An 18,550-nucleotide genomic window follows, 5' to 3' on the forward strand; every position below is an offset into this window, starting at 1 on the left:
TATAAAACAATTTAATTAGGGCGCTTTCTGCTTTGGAAAGAAGAAAAAAAAATCTGCCCAGCATTTATTGTATTTAGCACCAATACAGGCAGAAAATGTTGCACAAGGTTTTGGTTGAAAGAGCACCTATGTGACCATTGAAGGGCGTTGATCCGAAAAGACAGAGAGGACAAGTAAAATCGATTTGAAGCGACCCTCTCTGTCCCTTTCACACCATTCAGACACTCCATTTCTTCTAAGACAAAGACCTAGCGCCTTGGGAATGCTTGCAAAAAACCAGAAAGCTCCAATCCCACAGGCAAATGGAGCACTTTGAGAAATTCCTTGATATTGCTGTTATTTTTTTTTAAATGATCAACCCCAAGATATTCTTACCCGGAGTCTAACATTTCTTCTGCAGGAATGCCCCTGGAATGGGTGGAGGTAATTATGGCTATTAGTATTGCAAGCCTAGTTTCAACCTTGGTTTTTCGCAGGCTTTTAGGGTTAAAATAGACCTCACCTCTGACCCCTGAAGAGCAGAGTTGCGGCTGTCGCTACAACTTGGGCCAAAGTTTTCAAACGCTGAGCTGCACAGCAGAGGGAAAACGTCTCCCTGGAATTATTTTTTATTTTAGATTTAAAACATCTTTAGCCGATTTAATTAAATCCCCTCCATGCAGCACCTTGGGGGGGGGGGGCGGGAAGAATCCTTAAAGGTATAGTCCACAATCTCTCTCTCTCTCTTCCTTGTTTCCTTTTGGGCAGTTTGTTTTCAAGCACGAAAATTGTAATCATAGAACTGAATTATTAGGTCATCCTTTCATCCTTGGATTGCAAGGATAAACCTGGGGGGAGGGTTAATTCTCCCGTCCTCTGCCCCCCTCCCTCCCAACCCTTGGGATTGATAGAAAAGGAACATTTGGAAAAGATCGGGGGGGGGGCGTGGGCTAAGGGAGGAAATTACTTGACTACGTATCATATGCTTGTCAGCACACCTTAAGAATTCTCACCCGTAAGGGGTTTATTTTGCAGAGTGGGGAGGACTGCATGGGGGTGAGGGGAGTCTGAATGTCCCTCTGGCAATAATAAAAATCAATTCAACAGGGCTGTGTCTCCATCCCCCATGTACTGATCAGACTTCAGAGGAGTGGAAACTTGTGTAGACTATAGTTAGGATATTCATGAACAGTTAAAAGATTTACCCTGCCACGCAATATAGTGCATTTATCCCCCCCCCCCCCCGGCTGTGATATAGTTGCCTTCATCGTTTTTTCATCCTTGTTTGAGGAGCTAAACCCCATTTGTAATTTTCATTAGCTCAGTAAACATGCAATTAACATTCAGAACTATGGTGAACTTAATTCCTGTTTTAAGGCAAAGACAAGTCAGAGTGGAAGAACGTTTGTTCCATTTGTCAAGTTTGACACACTTCTTACCATAACAGCTTCCTAAAATAAAAGATCCGTGTGAGTGTGTGTGTGCCCCCCCCCCCGCCCGCATTCTTTTCTTAAAACAAAAAGGAAGAAGCAGGAATCCATTAAGTTTAAAACTGTACTAGACTGCCAAATGCAGCATAATGTATTCCAAATTGTCCCAAACTCTCCCTGCGCTAGCGTCTCGTTCATTAGGAAAGGAGGAAGGATTGTTTTTTGGGGGGGGGGGGTTAGAAAACGGGTGTAATCTCAGGTTTGCAACAGGATCCTCAAATTAAAAAAAAATAATAATAACAAAGTAAAACCCCAAAGCCGCGCTTTGCATTTCTAAAGTTGCCATGTTTGTGAAGGGCTGGGAAAATGTCTTTCTAGGGGTTTTAATGAGCAACAGCGGATTTTATGGATGGGCTTATTTATTTTAAAATGGAAAAAAAAAACATGTGGAGTAAATCCTTCTAGTTGGGATTTCAGGGGCAGAGACAGAGATTCCCCGGTTAGCTCCGATTCTTTTCCAGCTTCCTTTAGCGTGTGCTTGAGTTCCCTACCGACCCTACACAGGACACTATCCCTTCACCACCCACCCACCCCCTAATTCCCCCTCTGTGCATGTGTCGTTCGCTCGCCTGCAGCTGTTTGCGGTTTTTCTCTTGGCGGGTTTGAAATCGGGGGCATACATCCGACCACAGCACTCACGAAGTTAGGAGATTTCACTCTTATTTATCTATATTGTTTCCGGCTGGATGTGGGGGGGGGAGGCTGTGGGGTGGCTGTTGTTGTTGTCTCTCCCCCTCCCCTCTTTGTTTTGGTTTGGTTTTTAAGTCTCGGGTCTTTTCAGCTCCAAACAAGGTGTAGCAAGACGCTCTTCCTTCTAAGGAATGAGATGAGAGACAAGGATCACTCAAAGACATCTCTCCTACCTTGGGTTTGGGTGGGTTGTGTTTTTTTTTTTCTTAAAGGCGAGGCGCACATTCCTAACAGCTATGTACAAAGCTCTCCCTCAAACCCTGTCTGTGCAAAGTTAGAGTGAGTGTTCAGTTGTTGTTTTTTCCCCCCCAAGGCTGAACGCTAATAACACACGGAAATCACTTCCCTTTAGGTTGGGGGAGATCTATTCCCTTCACCTTCCTTCTTTCTCCCCCACCTCCCCCCGAAGGCTGTAGCGTCCTTTTCTTTTATTTATTGATTTACTTTCTTTTTTTTATCAGTTTGCACAATCGCTTAGATAAACACCCAGAAGGAGATTCTCGTTAATTACCCAACGCACCTCTTTTCAGGGGGGCAAACAGCGGTTTTTTGGGTTTGTTTGTTTCACCTGCCAAACTAAAGGAGAGGTAGAAAAAGAAGATGCAAGCGATTTGGGACCTTGAACAAGGCAAATATGGTTTTGGTATGTTTACTTATAGTTTCTTCTTTCTCACTCTTTTTTTTTTAAATGTGTTGTGATCTTGTGTTTCTCTTAAGAAAACAATTGTTAGATAACTTGCGTATTAAACTAGCGTTTCTAAGGTTACGTGGGTTGCTCGAAAGGGGTGGCCGGGGGGGGGGGGGCGAGAGGGAAGAGACCCAGTGTCTGCAATTACAGCACCATCAGTTATCACGTCCTTTAGTAAAAATAAACAAAACGACCCCAAATCAGATCCAAAAGCTAATATACAAACGTGCATCAAAGTCATTTCAAACAAGAGTGAAGAACGAATAGCCCTTCTGAAAGGGTACTTAGTTATAGTAACTGACTAATTCTACTTTGTTATAGTAACTGACTATTAGGGATGGGGGGGACTAAATCTCTAACTTCAGTGCTAGGGATTCTGCACGGAATTTTGCAATCGTGTGAAGTTGGCAGCGTTTTTTATTCATTCTTATTATTACTATTATTATTATTATTATTTTGAGAAAGGTCGGTGTTGAATATGTTAGCGCTCAGAACCCGTCTCTCCCACCAGAAACAATTTCTGTTTTAAGCAAGTACAATGAGAAGAAGCAGGAATATGTACTCACCATCGGAAGGTGCGGTTGGCAGCTGGTCTGCAGCTTTAAGGCAAATATTTATCCTTCTTTACGGCAAAAGGTGCAGATCTGACTTTAAGCAGCAAAACTGCTCTGTTCTGACAAAAGCGTGAGAGGCATGGCTTCTCATTTTAAAAAAAAAAATCACAAACCAGTCCCCCCATTCCCCCCCCCCCCCGCTTAAAAATACCTATTCAACACAGGGCTTGGGAGAAACCCTGATGCAGAAATCTTACTCTCTGATCTAGGAGTGTCCAAGCCAATTAATTTTAAATCTTTAGGAATTAATCAGATTAAAATGCACAGAAGTTTTATTCTCGTATGCATACGTGAGCCAAAAGTCGTGTCCCTTTAAGAGATCCTTTTCTTTTAAAGTTGAATTTTAGGCAGATAAGAGACTTACACTAGGGGGCAGACAGATACTGTACTTGCTCCAATCTTAAGCAATTTTTTCCCCCTCTCTCACAGCATATGCTCTGATTTAGCACTGTAAATTTTTCAGAGGACCCAACTCTGACAGCCCCTGGTGATTTTCAAAGTACCACAAGCCAGTGGTTAAAAATTGCATTGACTTGGAAGTTCAGAGGCACACAATAGGAGCCACTTTCCCTATTCATGGAACTTCAGTGTGGTGGAAGAGAAAAACACACACATACTACATTCAGGGAGAAGAGGAATTCATTGCATTCTGTTAGACGTAACTGCTTTCCACTGAGTTCAGAGTGAAACTCGGTATTTGTTCGGTGCTGTATTCCTATTGCGATTTAATCTATAAAGAATTAGAGAACTATTAGGCAAGTTTCTTCCAGAAAAACAGATCCCCCTCCCCCTTTTCTAACGATTTACACGGAGGCTATCCCAAACTTTATTTTAGTAAAAATAAATCTTTCCGCCCTCCGCTCATTAAAATAAATTTACATCTGCAGTAAATAACAATAAATAATATAATAATAATTATTAATAATACAATCCTACTTTCGAAATATAACTGTTCTATTATGACTTAGCTCTGATAAGGACATTGTAGAATCTTCATCTATCAGCGATACACTCATTTTTCAAATATTATTCAGCAAAATTAGCTGCAGTTCATCATTATTTTCATCTATTCTACATCAGCCTACATCGCAGGGGTGATTTCAAATAAAGAGTAAACTACCTAATAAATAGTTGTATTGTTGTATCCCTCGAAGAGCAAATAGTTAATCTGGGGTATTCTTCATTATGGTTTGAGTAATCCGAATATACTGGAGCTTTTAAGCATATATAGGTAGATGACATATTTAATCTATTCATAATGTGGACGCTGTTAAAAAAAATAAACGCTCTTTCTGCACTTGTTAAGAAGATGTTAATGATTTTAGTTGATGAATTATCCCTGTATACTTTATAAGATTTGAGAGAGGAAACCTTTTCCAAGACATGCCACATAAACTACATTCAACAACTATGTTTTATATTCTCAACCAAAATGTGTGACCCCTAATGTCCGAGTTATTTGGAAATCATAAGGCAGCTCTCCACATTTTAACTGTAAAAGGTCCCTTCCCACAACCCCTTTCTTTCTGTCTCCCCCTCGATCACTATTTAAGTTAAGGGTGTATATTGCTACATCATGATCAATTGGAATTCTACAGCCTGCCTTTGAAATTGACCAGGCGCGCATCTTTGTTGGTGGAATCTTATTATATTCCAGGTTTATAAACAGGACAGTGTCAAGTCTAGGTGCTTTTTACAACTTTCCAATCATCTCAGCACCTGCGGCTTTAGAGACATATATTATTTCTGCGGCAGAAGGGGTGTGCATGTGGCAACATGAAAAAGTGTGTGTGGAGGGGGAAAGCTGCTGCAATTAATCCTGTGTATAGTTTTGTATGCATCTTTGTCCCCATGTTTCTGCTTAGTTTGACTATATGTGTATAAGTCCCTATCTCAGACTTGTGTATATATATATATGTGTATATTTGTATAGAAGCAACTGTCTCCCTGTCTATTTATCTATGCATTTTAAAATTGATTTCTATCTATCCATGCGTTTGTCTGTTTTGGTGCTTGCTGCAGATATTCAATAGGAAATAAACTAACTATCTCTGTTATGGTGCTTAGTACCCAGGTTCAATAGGATATAAACAATTGCCCCTGTGTACTTAGATCGGTTACCTATTTAGAGTTGCTCCATATATAGTACAGAGGTTGTGCTACCGAGTCACTATGCTACCGAATCCCTGTGTGTTATCCGTGAATTTCTGCTTAGCCTAAAACAAAAAGAATAAAGTTGAATAGCTAGAAATGTATTGCGTTATGACCAAATCGCCTCGGTTTCTGATAAAAGAAAAGAAATTCATATTTTGGAAAGCAGCATTGAATTTTTCCAACATACTCAATGAATGTAAGATATGCCGTTCTTGATTAAATCATTGCTATTTCTGTAAATACTGTGCAACTCAGAATAAATGTGTGGGTATGTGTTCACATATATAGATATTCAGATATGTGTGGTGTGTATTTGTATGCTAATTATTTCCAATTTATGTTTGGGTGTTTGATGAAAAGAATGGTTCTTGAAATGCCAGAGCAGTCAAGAAACAATGAAGTCTATACTCAACTATTCTGTGATCAAGTACCATATTCACTGATGTCTCTGTCTATATACATTGATAGATGTATATCTAATATATATGTAGAATACATACAGACATTACACTAAGGTGTATGGTATGAATACAGGTATCTCTACCTTTGCAAATAATCATTCCCAATAATTAGCTAGGGCTGCATATACTGAAAGTATAGTTTACAGCTAACTCCATTTTAGAGGTTTTTTTAAATGATGCTGAATAAGGTTCTTGATCATGTCTTTTAACTGCAGCATCTGAGTGACACAGATATCTTTTTGTCAGCATCCTCTCCGCGGATTGAGCAATCAAAAAGTTAAATCTACATACCTCTGAAACTTTAACCCTAAAAAGGAGAAGGTAGTCACTGAAGAATATCACTTCTGAAAGCACTCCTTCCCCAATTTTTGATTTATAAGAATTGCATCCGATCACCTTATTTAGCACAGTAGCTGTTATTTTTACCCTCCCCCCTTGGGAAAAAAAATCCATCAGGAATTTATTTTTTATGACATTATCCACCACCATGGGGAACAGGAAAATGTAATTTAACTCTCTTGCTTACAGGTGATGATATGATCAGACTTTTTTTTTCCTCGTGCCTGATCAAAGAGTCAATAAAGTCTGAGAGCTACAAAGACTATTTCAGTCTCACTTTGCCATGAATATTTATCTGGGTCTCCAGCCTTATTTTGCCCCCATTCTCATGAAAGATCCTGCAACTAAGGCAAAGTGAAAGTGCAAAGATAGAATAACAACAATCATATTTAAAAAAAAAAAAAAAAATCATCCGCCCCCCCTTTCCCCCAGCTGTCCGCGAACCGTTCTCCCTTTAGGACCGGGCAGCCCGCTTTGGCAGCCATGCCAGCCAGCCCAAGGCAGAGCGGCCCAATGAGAGGCGAGGGGAGGTCCGGGCGCTTTTGACCAGTCAAACACCGTCTGCTGCCTTATAAGGCGAGCGGTCGCCATGGTAACGTGCGCTAAGTTGCAGCAGTCGTGTCAAAGTTCACTATATAGAGAGCTCAGCGAGCTGATCGCAGAGAAAGCGCTCGCCACGCTGCCAGCCCCGCGCCTATACACCGCATTCACTCCCTAACCCCCCTTCTTAGCATATTTGATCACTTTGATTCTCAGTTCTTTCGCTTTTTTTTTTTTTTTTTTTTTTTTTTTGGTGGTGGGGGAGGGCGATTGTCCCTCCTGTGCCTCTGCTCGTCTTGCTTTTTTTTTTTTTTTTTTTTTTTTGCATGAAGAATGATGCAGTTTTCTAGGTGGTGATCCGTCTTTCCCTCCTCCTCTTCCTCCTCCTTGCTCGCCTCTTTTATCATTATCACTGGCTGAGCTCTAAGCTGGAGAGTTGACTCTTTCCCTTCACCTCCCCCTTCCCCCTCCCCCCCCTCCCCTCCACCCCATGTGTTGGGTGAACCAACGGCGCTAAGAGCCCCACTTGCAAAGAAGGAGACGCGGCACAAGGCAGCGAGCTGCAGCGGCAGCAGGAGGAGGAGGAGAAGCAGCGGCTGCAAAATAAAGAAAAGAAAAGAAAAGAAAAGAGAGAGAAAGAGCGAGCAGGAGAAAGAAGCAGCGGAAAGAAGCGGGGGGGGGGGAGCCAAGCTGATCTCGGTTGATGTTTCCACAACCTGGACTTCAAAAAACTACAGCGAAGCCCTCCGCTTTTTGCGCCCAGAAAAAAAGTCTTTTCAGTGGTGCAATTTTTTCCCCCCCTTTGCAGCCTGTGTGTCATCTTTAACCTTTTCTCCATTCTTATTTTGATGGCTTTCCTGAATGGCTAACTGTGAGCTTCCCTGGACCTGGCCCCCCGACACTCGCCTCTCCTCCTTCAACTCCTCGGCAGCAGATCAGCTCTAAGAGAGGGAGAGAGGGAGATCTTTGAAGAGATTTTTTCCTCTCTCTCTCTCTCTCTCTCTCTCCCCCCTACCCCTACCACCCCCTTACTTTTCTGTCTTTACGCCAGACAATCGACTCGCAATCTCCCCCCCCCCCAACACCCCTCGTTCTCCGCCTTCGCTGGCATTTTTTTCTGTCCCCCCATTCCCCCTTTTCTCCTTTTTTTAAGGGAAAAGAGAGAGAGAGAGAGAGAGAGAAACTGCTGCAAAGCTGATCTGAAAACCGAGCAAACAAACTTTAAAAATAAAGGGGGGACAGGCAGTTTGGAAACGGTGTCCAATAGATATGGCAATGGTAGTTGGTGCGTGGCGAGACCCCCAGGACGATGTACCCGGAGCTCAGGGAACTCAGCCTGCTCAAGCCCCTCCAGTGCAAGGACCACCAGCTGGGGCCCCTCATACACCACAAACCCCGGGACAAGGAGGGCCCCCCAGCACTCCAGCCCAGACCAACCAGCCAAGCCAGCAGAGCCAAGGAGGAGACAAGCAGCAACAACAGCAGCACATTGAATGTGTGGTTTGTGGGGACAAGTCTAGTGGCAAACATTATGGCCAATTTACCTGCGAGGGTTGCAAGAGTTTCTTCAAGCGGAGTGTCAGGAGGAACCTGAGCTATACTTGTCGGGCCAACAGGAACTGTCCCATTGACCAGCACCACCGCAATCAGTGTCAGTACTGCCGGCTCAAAAAATGCCTCAAAGTTGGCATGAGACGGGAAGGTATTGGGATTTCATTTGTTTTCCAATTTTCAGTCACTGCATTTTGCTTTTCTGTCATTCCCCCCCCCCCTTCAAACAAATCAGTTTCTTTTTGAGGGGGGGGGAAGCCAAATCAACAATAAACACCGAGTGAGAGAAACTTTCCCTTAATTCAGAAAGAGGTGTTGGGGGTGGGGGGCTTGCCTGCTTTCTCCGGCCCTCCTCATTGATGTGTGTGATTTGGCTGATGGAGGTTCATTGGAAGTGGATAGTTTAGGTTCAGCTGTTTAAGGAGGGAGATGAATATTCTGAGGCGTGGTTACTTTTTTAATGTTTCCTCCTGCATGTTCAGCATTACCCCCCCCCCCATTCGTGTGTGTATGAATTTATAGAGAGAGAGATGAATACCTACCCCCATCACCCATCCTTACACAGGAGGTTCGAATTACTGTAGCAATGTAGCTCGCATCACTGCAGGGCTCTTCTGCATTCCACTATGGATTCTCAGTCTGATTTTTAAAATAAACCCGTCTTTTTATTATTATTATTATTATTATTTATTATTTATTATTTTATTTTCTTCCCCACCCACCCCCAGGAGAGACAGCGAGAATGTGGTAAAAGGGACGAGAGAGGGAGGAAAGAAATAAGTGGCTGAGGGGGTCCTGATCCGTGCAAATCGAGCCTTTATGATATAAAATTAGACGAGAAATATGACCCTCCAGTTTTGCAATGGCGTGTTCTGTGTCTGGACGCTGCTATGTAGGTTAAAGGTTAGGGGGCTCTGGACTGCCTGGCTTGTCTTTGTGTGTCTACAGGAGTAACTAACCTTGGCATATGCTAAATAACAAATCTAAGCCACGCACATTTCAGCCACTCTCCCTTCCTTCTGCCTCTCTGGCTATTATTCCCTTTCCCTCTCGCTGTCACCATGTAAATTTATTAACAAAATGAAAGGCCCACTTTCCATGAGCAGCTGATAAAGGTGCTTTTCAATAATAACCCTCGCCCGTCGCCTGGCTGTAGCTACCCGTCTATGTGTTGCAGGGGAATTTTACCTTTTTAAAGGATTGTAGAATAGTCAATAAATGCTGTCTGGGACGAGCACTTTGTATTTCGAAAGGTGCCTGCGCCCTCTCCACCCTGCAGTCCTAAATCAATAAGCAATATCAGCTGTAATGAAGAGGACCCCCCCCCCACACACACACACAGACGTTCGGTACATATGAGGGGGTGCGGGGGGTGTGAATTCTTGTGTGTTTAGGAACTGAGGATCCGTAGTGTCCTTAAAGCAGTTCAGAGCAGCAGCCTTGAGGCATGTACCCAGCGTTGCTTAGCTTTTATTGCTGCTTTTACTTTAATCAGGAACTGCAGAGCCCTGAACCAGACGCAGGCTGAACTCTGTCTGGAAAATGCATGTCGTCCCCGTCCCCCGTCCCCCACTTCAAAGCTGCCTGTACCCAGGGTCACTCACAAAGTAGAACTTGATTGGAAAAGGATTGTAGCAATTCAGATATTAATTGCTGTAGTTTCTTCTTTATTTACTGCAGCCGTCCAGAGGGGCAGAATGCCACCCACACAGCCAACTCATGGTCAGTTCGCCTTGACAAATGGGGACCCTCTCAACTGCCATTCCTACCTATCCGGATATATCTCCCTTCTCCTGCGAGCAGAACCTTACCCAACCTCCCGCTTTGGCAGTCAATGCATGCAACCCAACAACATCATGGGCATCGAGAACATTTGTGAACTGGCAGCCAGGATGCTCTTCAGTGCGGTGGAGTGGGCCAGGAATATCCCCTTCTTCCCAGACCTCCAGATCACAGACCAGGTGGCCCTCCTCAGGCTGACCTGGAGCGAGTTATTTGTCCTCAATGCTGCCCAGTGCTCCATGCCCCTCCACGTAGCTCCTCTCCTGGCCGCTGCTGGCCTCCACGCTTCGCCGATGTCTGCTGACCGAGTGGTCGCCTTTATGGACCACATACGAATCTTCCAAGAGCAAGTAGAAAAACTGAAAGCATTGCATGTCGACTCTGCAGAATATAGCTGTTTAAAGGCCATAGTCCTCTTCACCTCAGGTAGGCAGCATTTATTTGCACTCTTCCCACCCCCAGCCGCCCCCTTTGAAATCGGTTCACTCTGGCAAAGTGAAAGAAGCTGGAAACCCCACCAGAATCATTGCTACATGTGTCCTTTTAGAAAAATGGTATGTGTTTCTGGAAGGAAGGCCTGGCCTATAAGCACCCTTAGAGGGAGCCTTCAAATAGTTTTAACGATGATGGGGGGGGGGGGAAGAGGAGAGACTTTTAAGCACCAGTAAGGCATGTGAGCCTCTGCCTTCCCCAGTGAAAATAATATTTGATTTAACAGTATAGCTCTGGCATTTAACTACACCAATTCAAACAGCAGCAAAAGCTGTCTGATGTTGTTAAAAGCAAGTCTTCCCATCCCTGGAACCACTTTAAAAAAAGAAGGATCATTTTATGGGCAACCACAAAACAACAACAACAAAAGCAGCCCTGCGATTTTAAAAAGTGATTTTTTTAAAAAAAAGTTAAGCGTGAAAAGCTGAATTTAAAATACATTCGCTTCCATCCCATAAAATAAAATAAATCAAATTTCCCAAAGAGCTGTCTCTGAGTTAAATAGAATGTGGCAATGAGCAGTGCTGCATCATTTAATCGAAGGGGGGAAGTTTGTCATTATACACAGCAGGAGTTGTATGGTCCAAAGTAAGTAGCGGTTTGTAAAAGATAATTCTCCAGTACATACATCGTAATAATATGAAAAGTAACTGGAAAGGATTCTTAGCTGGGGCTTAAAAATTTAATTCTATGGTTACACAGCTATGCTTCTCTCTGGAAGGAAATAATCAAAGCAGTAAGGTGTTTCTTAGATAATTAAAAGTGGAAAATACGTGCCAACTTTTTCTGCATATAAATAGTATATGAGTTATAAAACAATAATTGAATGCATTGTGAAATCTAATTAACTTGCACCGTAGTTTAACCTGTGTGAGTAATAGACTTGATTTTAACTCTGGAGGCTATATAGAGAGATATATGTATATATATTTAAATACATGCTTTCTAATTTGTGCACTACATTAGTCGAGGCTGCTAACTTTAAGGCGCAGCCGGTGACACACTGTCTTGGACCTCTAGAAGTTTTGGATTAAGATGGTTTTGTTTTCTTAAATGATTTCTTTTGTAACTAATTTGAAAGCTTGGGAAAGTGGCCACGTGATAAACATATGAATGGAAGCAGGACTTGTAAAATAATTACTCATCCGAGTTTTTTAAAGCCTGATATCAGGAAACAGAAAAAAAAATGTAGTTTATGTGGAGTGGGGGGAGGAGGACTCACAATCCATTCCTTGTTGTGTTAAAGGGGGTCTGGGGAACCAAGTCATTTTCTGGACTTTGTCCAGGTTCTGGGTCGTGACCTAAACTTCCTTTTATATATTATTGCTTTACACTTAAAACTTTTTTAAAAAAAATTACTTGTGCTAAAGTCCTAAGGTAATCAATTAGCAGGGAGCATCTAGCCGTAGGAAAAGCAGAATGTAACGTTTGTGAGATGGTTATTTTATTTTCCTGTCATTTTTCAAGGATGCATTTTATTCCTCGCTCAAATTTTCAGCTCGGATTTCCCCACCCCCAGCACACACACTCCCCAAAACAACTCTGATGAGTTTATTTCAAATCCTGGATTTCTAAAGAGCACTTTTTTAGCCTTTCAAGAAAACAATCGTCCGACACTGTCGTAACTGTTAAATTTATTACTATTTGCAAAATGTGAGGCCTGGCATGCAAATTGCCTCCCAACTAGATAAAGGTTTCTGTTATCTGATTTTGTGGAAATACACACATGCAAATATAGGGTTATGCATGCAGCTTCTCAGATGCCCCAATAACGCTCAATGATGTAAAAGAGACACTCACATAGATGTATATGATGTTTGCATTTTTATTTGTTCCCTCCTTTTTTTTCCTTTATTGAAAATCAGGGTCCTAATGACTCGCAGAATATGCATGTGTTAGCCCTATGCCTAAGAAGCCACAGAGAGGTCAGGTCACACCCTGTGCTCTTTCAGTACAGACGTCTCTGATTTAAAGGGAACTGATTGTATTTTAGCGTATCAGAAAAATGTCCAGGCCATATCAGGGAGTTTTCGTCTTGTAGAGGATTTGGGTTTAAAAGAAAAGAAAAAGAAAAAGTGAGAAAAAGAAAAAGAAAGTGGGGAGGACAGCTCAAACGAACAGAGAGATCACAGTTTGCATGGCTGCCTCTGAATAGGCTAAACTGACAAGATCAGTTTTAAAGGGCCACTTAAATCAGTTTCAAAGACTGAAGAAAAATGCGTTGTCTTCTTTGGGGGAGAATCTGTTGCTGGATCCGGGGCGCCATTATTCTTTGCTGGGCCAGTTTTTGTTATTAATTATTCTTGTTAATAATTGTCATTCCTTCTAGCCATATGATGAGACTCTTCTCAATTATTTTCCGAGTGGGAAAGAAATAGTGGCTTATCCCCCGCACGCTTTTCAACCTTTGCAAATTAATAAATAATAATAATAAAATGACACTTTCCCAGCATCTCAGTATTAACACCTAGGTCAGTAGTGCAATCAAACCCTCAGATCTTGAAGCTTGTTTAATTCTAGAGCAGACCCCTCCGGAGGTTGGAATATGTAGATTCACCTTTTGCTAAAAAACGTTCTTAGCTCTGAGGGCGACATGATCAACCACTATCTACGCCTAATTTTACCAGTTTTTTTTTTTTTTAAAAAAAACAATCTTCTTTAAACTGATTGTTTTCTTTTTTTTGTTTTTTTTTTTTGTTTTTTTTTTTAACCTTTCTTCCAGATGCCTGTGGTCTCTCTGATGTAGCCCATGTTGAAAGTTTACAGGAGAAGTCACAGTGTGCTTTGGAAGAATACGTTAGGAGCCAGTATCCCAACCAACCAACGCGATTCGGGAAGTTACTACTACGTCTTCCCTCCCTGCGCACTGTCTCATCTTCTGTCATAGAGCAATTGTTTTTCGTCCGTTTGGTAGGTAAAACCCCAATAGAAACCCTAATCAGGGATATGTTACTGTCTGGCAGCAGTTTTAACTGGCCTTATATGTCCATTCAATAAAATATTGGAGAAAAAAATAAAATATATATATATTGAGAAGGGAGATGAAAGAGAGGGAAAGGAAAGCAAATGACATTTGGGTTCTGGTGGTTGCTTATATTTCCTTCTGCTAAGGATGTTACAAGTTTGCTAAAAGAAGACAGGGGAAAAATAATGGACTGTGAATTTAAAAAAAAAGACTCTTAAATGAACTTTTACAGAATGCATTAAAAACTCCCGTGTCATTAAGAGAAAAAAACTTGCTACTTGTCATTTCTTTTGTTTAAAAAATAAAGGGGAAAGAAAAGTAAAAGAAAAAAGAAAGAAGGAGGGAAATACATTAGGGTGGGTTTTTCTTTTTTCTTTTCTTTTTCTTTTCTTTTGTGGGGTAAACTTTTTAAAGAAAAATATCTCGCTGAAAGTGCTTTTAAAGGAAATTTGGAGAAAATTAGCAATGGAAAAAAGTAAGTCTTTTTTTTTTCCAAATTATTAATTGTCCTATGTGTCTATGTACCTATAGTTGTTCTTTTTTGTATTTTTCTGGTTTCAAACCAGGTTATTCTGTGGTTCTATAATAATTTTTGATATAATCTTGGCTTCTTTAAAAAAAAATGTATCCTTAAAATATATGTTCTGAAAGAATTAAAACTGAGTCCATGAAAGTATCATAGGAAGAAAGGAAAAGAAAAGGAAAAAACCCCTCAACAACACAATGATGGAAGCGCACTTAGAGGTGGTGACCCAAAATTTAGCTTGAAGCTGAGAGAGAGAGAGCTATAATTATATAGACCCCAATGAACCACATGTCACTTAACTACCCCCAAAAACTAGGTTTTTGATATTTTCAGACAGAAAATGAACTGTGGGGATTTATTGTAGGTAGAATGAATTGTGTCCAAGACACAGTATGGTTTTGATTAAAAAAACAAAAACTAAAAACTAAAAACAAACAAAAAAACAAAAAAAACAAAGTGAACTTTTGTAATTTGGATTGGGTTCCACATAGTTCTTCATGAATTGTTATTAAACTCCTCTATCTGTTTGTATATTTGCAAGCCCTTTGTATTATAATAATTGTTGATATTTTCCCTTTTTAAAAAAATATCATTGAAATCAGCATGACAAAATAACACTGTTGGCACTTATAGATAACGTGATTGATTCAGTATCTTAGAGTTTACAGTTTTGTGTTTAAAAAAACTGAAGGTTTTTTTTTAAGTGCAACATTTCTGTATACTGTAAAAGTTATAATAACTGAACTGTTTGGTCGAGTCTTTGTGTGTTATATTCCAAGGAAAATTGAAAGTATTCAGAAATTAAAATATTATTTGATATCTGAAACTTGTTTGGCTGTCATAAATGTCTTTCAGAAACCACATTACTTCTCTATAGTTTGTAGTCATATAAATCCATAGGCAATTGATTTGTTTACTTGTCACAATAAGTTTGTAGCAGACTTATAGTAGTGTATTTACCTGTTTAATTCGGGAGTGGGGTTGGGGGACTTAAATTCATGGTTTATCTTTGGTTTAGGAAGTACTATATTAAAATGGTAAACCATTACCCCCCCATTCATCTAATCCTCCTGTTAATTAAAAATGGATTTTCTAGAGAAGGCCCTTATTTTTGTCACACTTAAGTGCCTGCATAGGAAAGGTATTGTTGTGAAAAAGTATTAGAATTCTGAAGATCAGTATCTATTTTATGATCAGAATGGGAGGAAAAACCTTTTGTAAATTTCTGACATACACGCACAAGATCACTGGAGCAAGGTAATAGCAGTATTGTAAATACAGGTCAGTTGTTTGCAATGAGTTTTCTTTAAGCATGTGTGATTTTTTATAATACTCTGTAACTGCCATCTATCGTTGTCATTGAGAGGTCTTCAAATGGAGTGACTTAGCTTGTAGGACTGAGGAGACTGTTTTTAATGTGTATATATAATAGCAAGTGGGTTTTTAAAAAAATTGGTCAGTGAAAGCATGGCCAGAGGTCGGCAACATATTTTACATTTGGGATATGTGAATGTATGTGTACCTCTGCTTATACACATACATCTGCAGGGCCCTATATTGCAATCCTCCCTCAGGCAAAGGTCCCATTCAGGTCAGTGGGAATTTTGTCTGCCTAAGTGCTGCAGGATCGGATACGCAATTTGTGTATTTAATACTTACTATCCCTTGTCATCGCAAATACAGTTTGAAGGAAGGAAAGACACGAAGCAGGGTGATCTGATTTTGAAAGCGGTTGCTTTCTTTTTCTGTGCATGTGTGAGTGTGTGTGTCCTGTCCCCCACCTATGGTCTATAGCAGATGCTTTGTATGTGAAAGCTTGCACTTCTGTCCTTGTGTGAGGCTTCCCACCCCCTCTACCACAAGTTACTACACCATGTTGTGGTTAAAAAAAAAACAACAAAAAAACCGAGAGAGATAATTCTGTAAAGTCGATTAAACCCTGATCTTCCGACCAGTTAGACCCATCTGTGGAGGGGTGGGGAGGAATGATATATATAATTGTGAATTTGAGCAGTTTTACACCTGAACCACGGCTGATTATATATATATAAATTGCGTGCGTGTGCGTGCGTTACTGAAGGGGATTGCTGACCTCTGGATTTAGCTTTTTTCTATTGCAAGTGCTCTACATGTGAGTGAGTGTGTCTGAAGTTTTTATTCCAGCTAAGACCACTGGATCTTTACTTGTTTGTTTTGTGTTAGTTTATTGTAAGCAACCGTTTGCTGTACATTGTTATTGGCATTAAATTATAATTTATGATTTTCAAATCAAAAGACATTCCCTGGTTGTTGTTTTTTTATGTTTGAAAACCTGTAAGCTATCTATAGAGATCTCTGTTTCCGCAGCTAGCTTTGGTTCACAAAAAAATCAGAGTAAACAGAAAATGCATAGGGTTAAAACAAACAAACAAACAAAAAACCCTGTATATATGTTTGGAATGCTCAGAGGAGGATTTGTTTAGGGGCTTGCATTAGGTTTAAGTTTATACATTTAAAGAAAGTTTTTCTTTTCATGCTGAGTTAGAACAAAAGACCTATCCAACGACTGAGTGGGACAAAAGAGGAGGGCTGGGAATGAGAGGCTTGTTCTATGTGAAATTGACGAGATCTTTTTTTAAAAAAAAAAAGCTGCTAAACATGGCGACTCTTTCCTCTTAAGTGTCTATTCCCCCCCCCCCTTCCCCCTCCCTCCCTTTGCGGGGTTTTTTATCTGATCTGAATTCGCTGTTTCTCCCACCTCCACCAGGGCTTGGGATGGGAGGGAAACAAACAGCCCAACGCGAACCACAACAATAGTAAAAGCAAAGAGACGATCTCTTGCTTTTAAGACACTTTAAAACATGTCTCGAGAAGGATTTCCCCCCCCCCCAAACCTTTCCCAGTTAGCTTCACTCCCCATGTCTGGGCAGGGGGAGGTTTATCTCTAAAGTTAACACAAAGCGGGTTAAAGGACGGGCATCGAGGATCGGACCAGACCGAGCCGGAGGGGGCGAGGGGGGGCTTGCACTTTAGTTTAAAATGCTGGCTGCAAAGTGCCCTGCGCCGCTGGCGCGGCGCTGAATCCCCCCTTTAACCCTCCCCAAATAGCGCGGGGGTGCTGGTTCCTCTGAGCCGGGATGTGCGCGCTCCGGGGGGGGGGTTTCGGGGGTGCGTGTTAGGGGAGACGAAGCGTGTGGAAGTATCCCTTGAAGCCTGCTTTTGACTTGGTGTCCTATTAGCTCAGCCAACATGGCGTCTCCCAGTAGTGCACTACAAGAGCCGGGGCTGAGCTGCGAAGCAAAGGCTGCGCTTTAGTAATAGGAAACACATTGGGTGCAAAATATAAGAGACAGCAGGGAAACAAAAGGGAAAGCGAAGGGCCGGTCCGTCTGCAACCAGAAAACCGCCCTGGAAAACTCCAGGCGAAGCAAGTAAACGCAGGTCCGAAGTGATTCTGTAATTAACCAAGCAGGGATCTAATCAGAGAAAACATTAACGACGTCCCTCTCCAGCCAGCCCCCCCCTCCCCATCCTGTGGATTTGAATGAACGCTTTCCCCCCCCCCTCCCCTCCCCTCCTAACAAACAGGTTTGAAAAGCCGGTATCAGAAACCGATCTCTCTGCCTGGATGGTGTATTGAAAGTGTGTGTGTGTGTGTTTTCGGGGAGGTGCAGAATAATTTAAAAACAACAACAACCCACCACCAAAGACAGTCTATCAATTCTCATTCATCCACGAACTGTGTTTGGTATTTGTATGTGCTGTAGGTAGTAGGACATTTGCATACCCAGGCGTTTGGTGAAGGAGTTAAAAGAGATCTTTTAGTATAGGTGGGGTCAGAACATTAGAAGACTTATAGCCAGACACGTGTAGGTAAATGTATACATCTGCAGAGAGATCTCCCATCCAGAGATGGTATACAGTCTGAATATAAATTACCTGTGGAAGAATCTCTCCCAAACAAGCTTTTGCCTCCTCTCCAGCTCAATGGCCATTGAATTCAAATAAGATCTATTCAGAGTGTTACATCAGGGCTTGTTCTTCAAAGAGAAAGGGGTTCTCGAGAAGGTTCATTTGGAAGGAAAAAAAATGTCAAGACACTTCCTAACCCCTGACATATGCACCGACAGCAAGCAGGATTTAAAAATATATATGGATTTTTTTTTAAAAAAAAATAATAATAAAACTTTATTGGGTCCTGCGAATCATCCTTTGCTTCACTTCGCTTTGTACAGGGGAAAGAGAGATTCGGAGAAATTCAGGCCTAGTCAGGATTTATTGAAGTTGGGTTTAAAAAAAA

The 18,550-nt window shown here is 41.4% G+C and overlaps 1 protein-coding gene and 1 long non-coding RNA gene across 13 annotated transcripts in view; one reads left to right on the top strand and one right to left on the bottom strand.

Annotated features, from left to right (window-relative positions):
* Nucleotides 1–7,013, bottom strand: part of LOC119862270 — a 38,625-nt gene extending 31,612 nt beyond the window's left edge. For 3 of the 8 annotated variants that reach the window (XR_005295233.2, XR_005295231.2, XR_006274522.1), the window contains exons 1-2: nt 6,603–6,814; nt 3,414–5,677 (exon numbers count right to left, since the gene is read on the bottom strand). This is a non-coding gene — a long non-coding RNA (uncharacterized LOC119862270). Of the gene's footprint in view, nt 1–502; nt 2,284–3,413; nt 5,678–6,602 lie in introns of those variants that run through there. The other 5 variants (XR_006274524.1, XR_006274521.1, XR_006274525.1 and 2 more) reach the window with 5 other exon arrangements.
* Nucleotides 2,056–14,076, top strand: NR2F2 (nuclear receptor subfamily 2 group F member 2). Of its 5 annotated transcripts, none has more exons than XM_043493223.1 (4): nt 2,056–2,111; nt 2,621–2,802; nt 10,187–10,714; nt 13,503–14,076. In XM_043493223.1, the coding sequence occupies exons 2-4, from the start codon at nt 2,760–2,762 to the stop codon at nt 13,775–13,777; spliced, it is 846 nt and encodes a 281-aa protein (XP_043349158.1). In that variant the 5' UTR covers nt 2,056–2,111; nt 2,621–2,759; the 3' UTR covers nt 13,778–14,076. The 5 variants fall into 5 exon arrangements, with proteins under 5 accessions (XP_043349158.1, XP_043349156.1, XP_038274599.1 ...); XM_043493221.1 differs by lacking the exon at nt 2,056–2,111 and adding an exon at nt 2,237–2,343; XM_038418671.2 differs by lacking the exon at nt 2,056–2,111 and having other exon boundaries at nt 2,280–2,802.
* The last annotated feature ends 4,474 nt before the right edge of the window (nt 14,077–18,550 follow it).

This window comes from Dermochelys coriacea, chromosome 10 (genome assembly GCF_009764565.3).
Source record: "Dermochelys coriacea isolate rDerCor1 chromosome 10, rDerCor1.pri.v4, whole genome shotgun sequence".
Taxonomy (NCBI): domain Eukaryota; kingdom Metazoa; phylum Chordata; order Testudines; family Dermochelyidae; genus Dermochelys; species Dermochelys coriacea.

Excerpts from the sequence above, each read along its gene's own strand:
- NR2F2 (XM_038418667.2), top strand. The coding sequence starts at position 8,225 with ATGGCAATGGTAGTTGGTGCGTGGCGAGACCCCCAGGACGATGTACCC. Across the intron at positions 8,658-10,165 it reads AGTTGGCATGAGACGGGAAG|TTTCTTCTTTATTTACTGCA; the intron begins GTATTGGGATTT and ends TAATTGCTGTAG. Across the intron at positions 10,715-13,502 it reads CATAGTCCTCTTCACCTCAG|ATGCCTGTGGTCTCTCTGAT; the intron begins GTAGGCAGCATT and ends CCTTTCTTCCAG.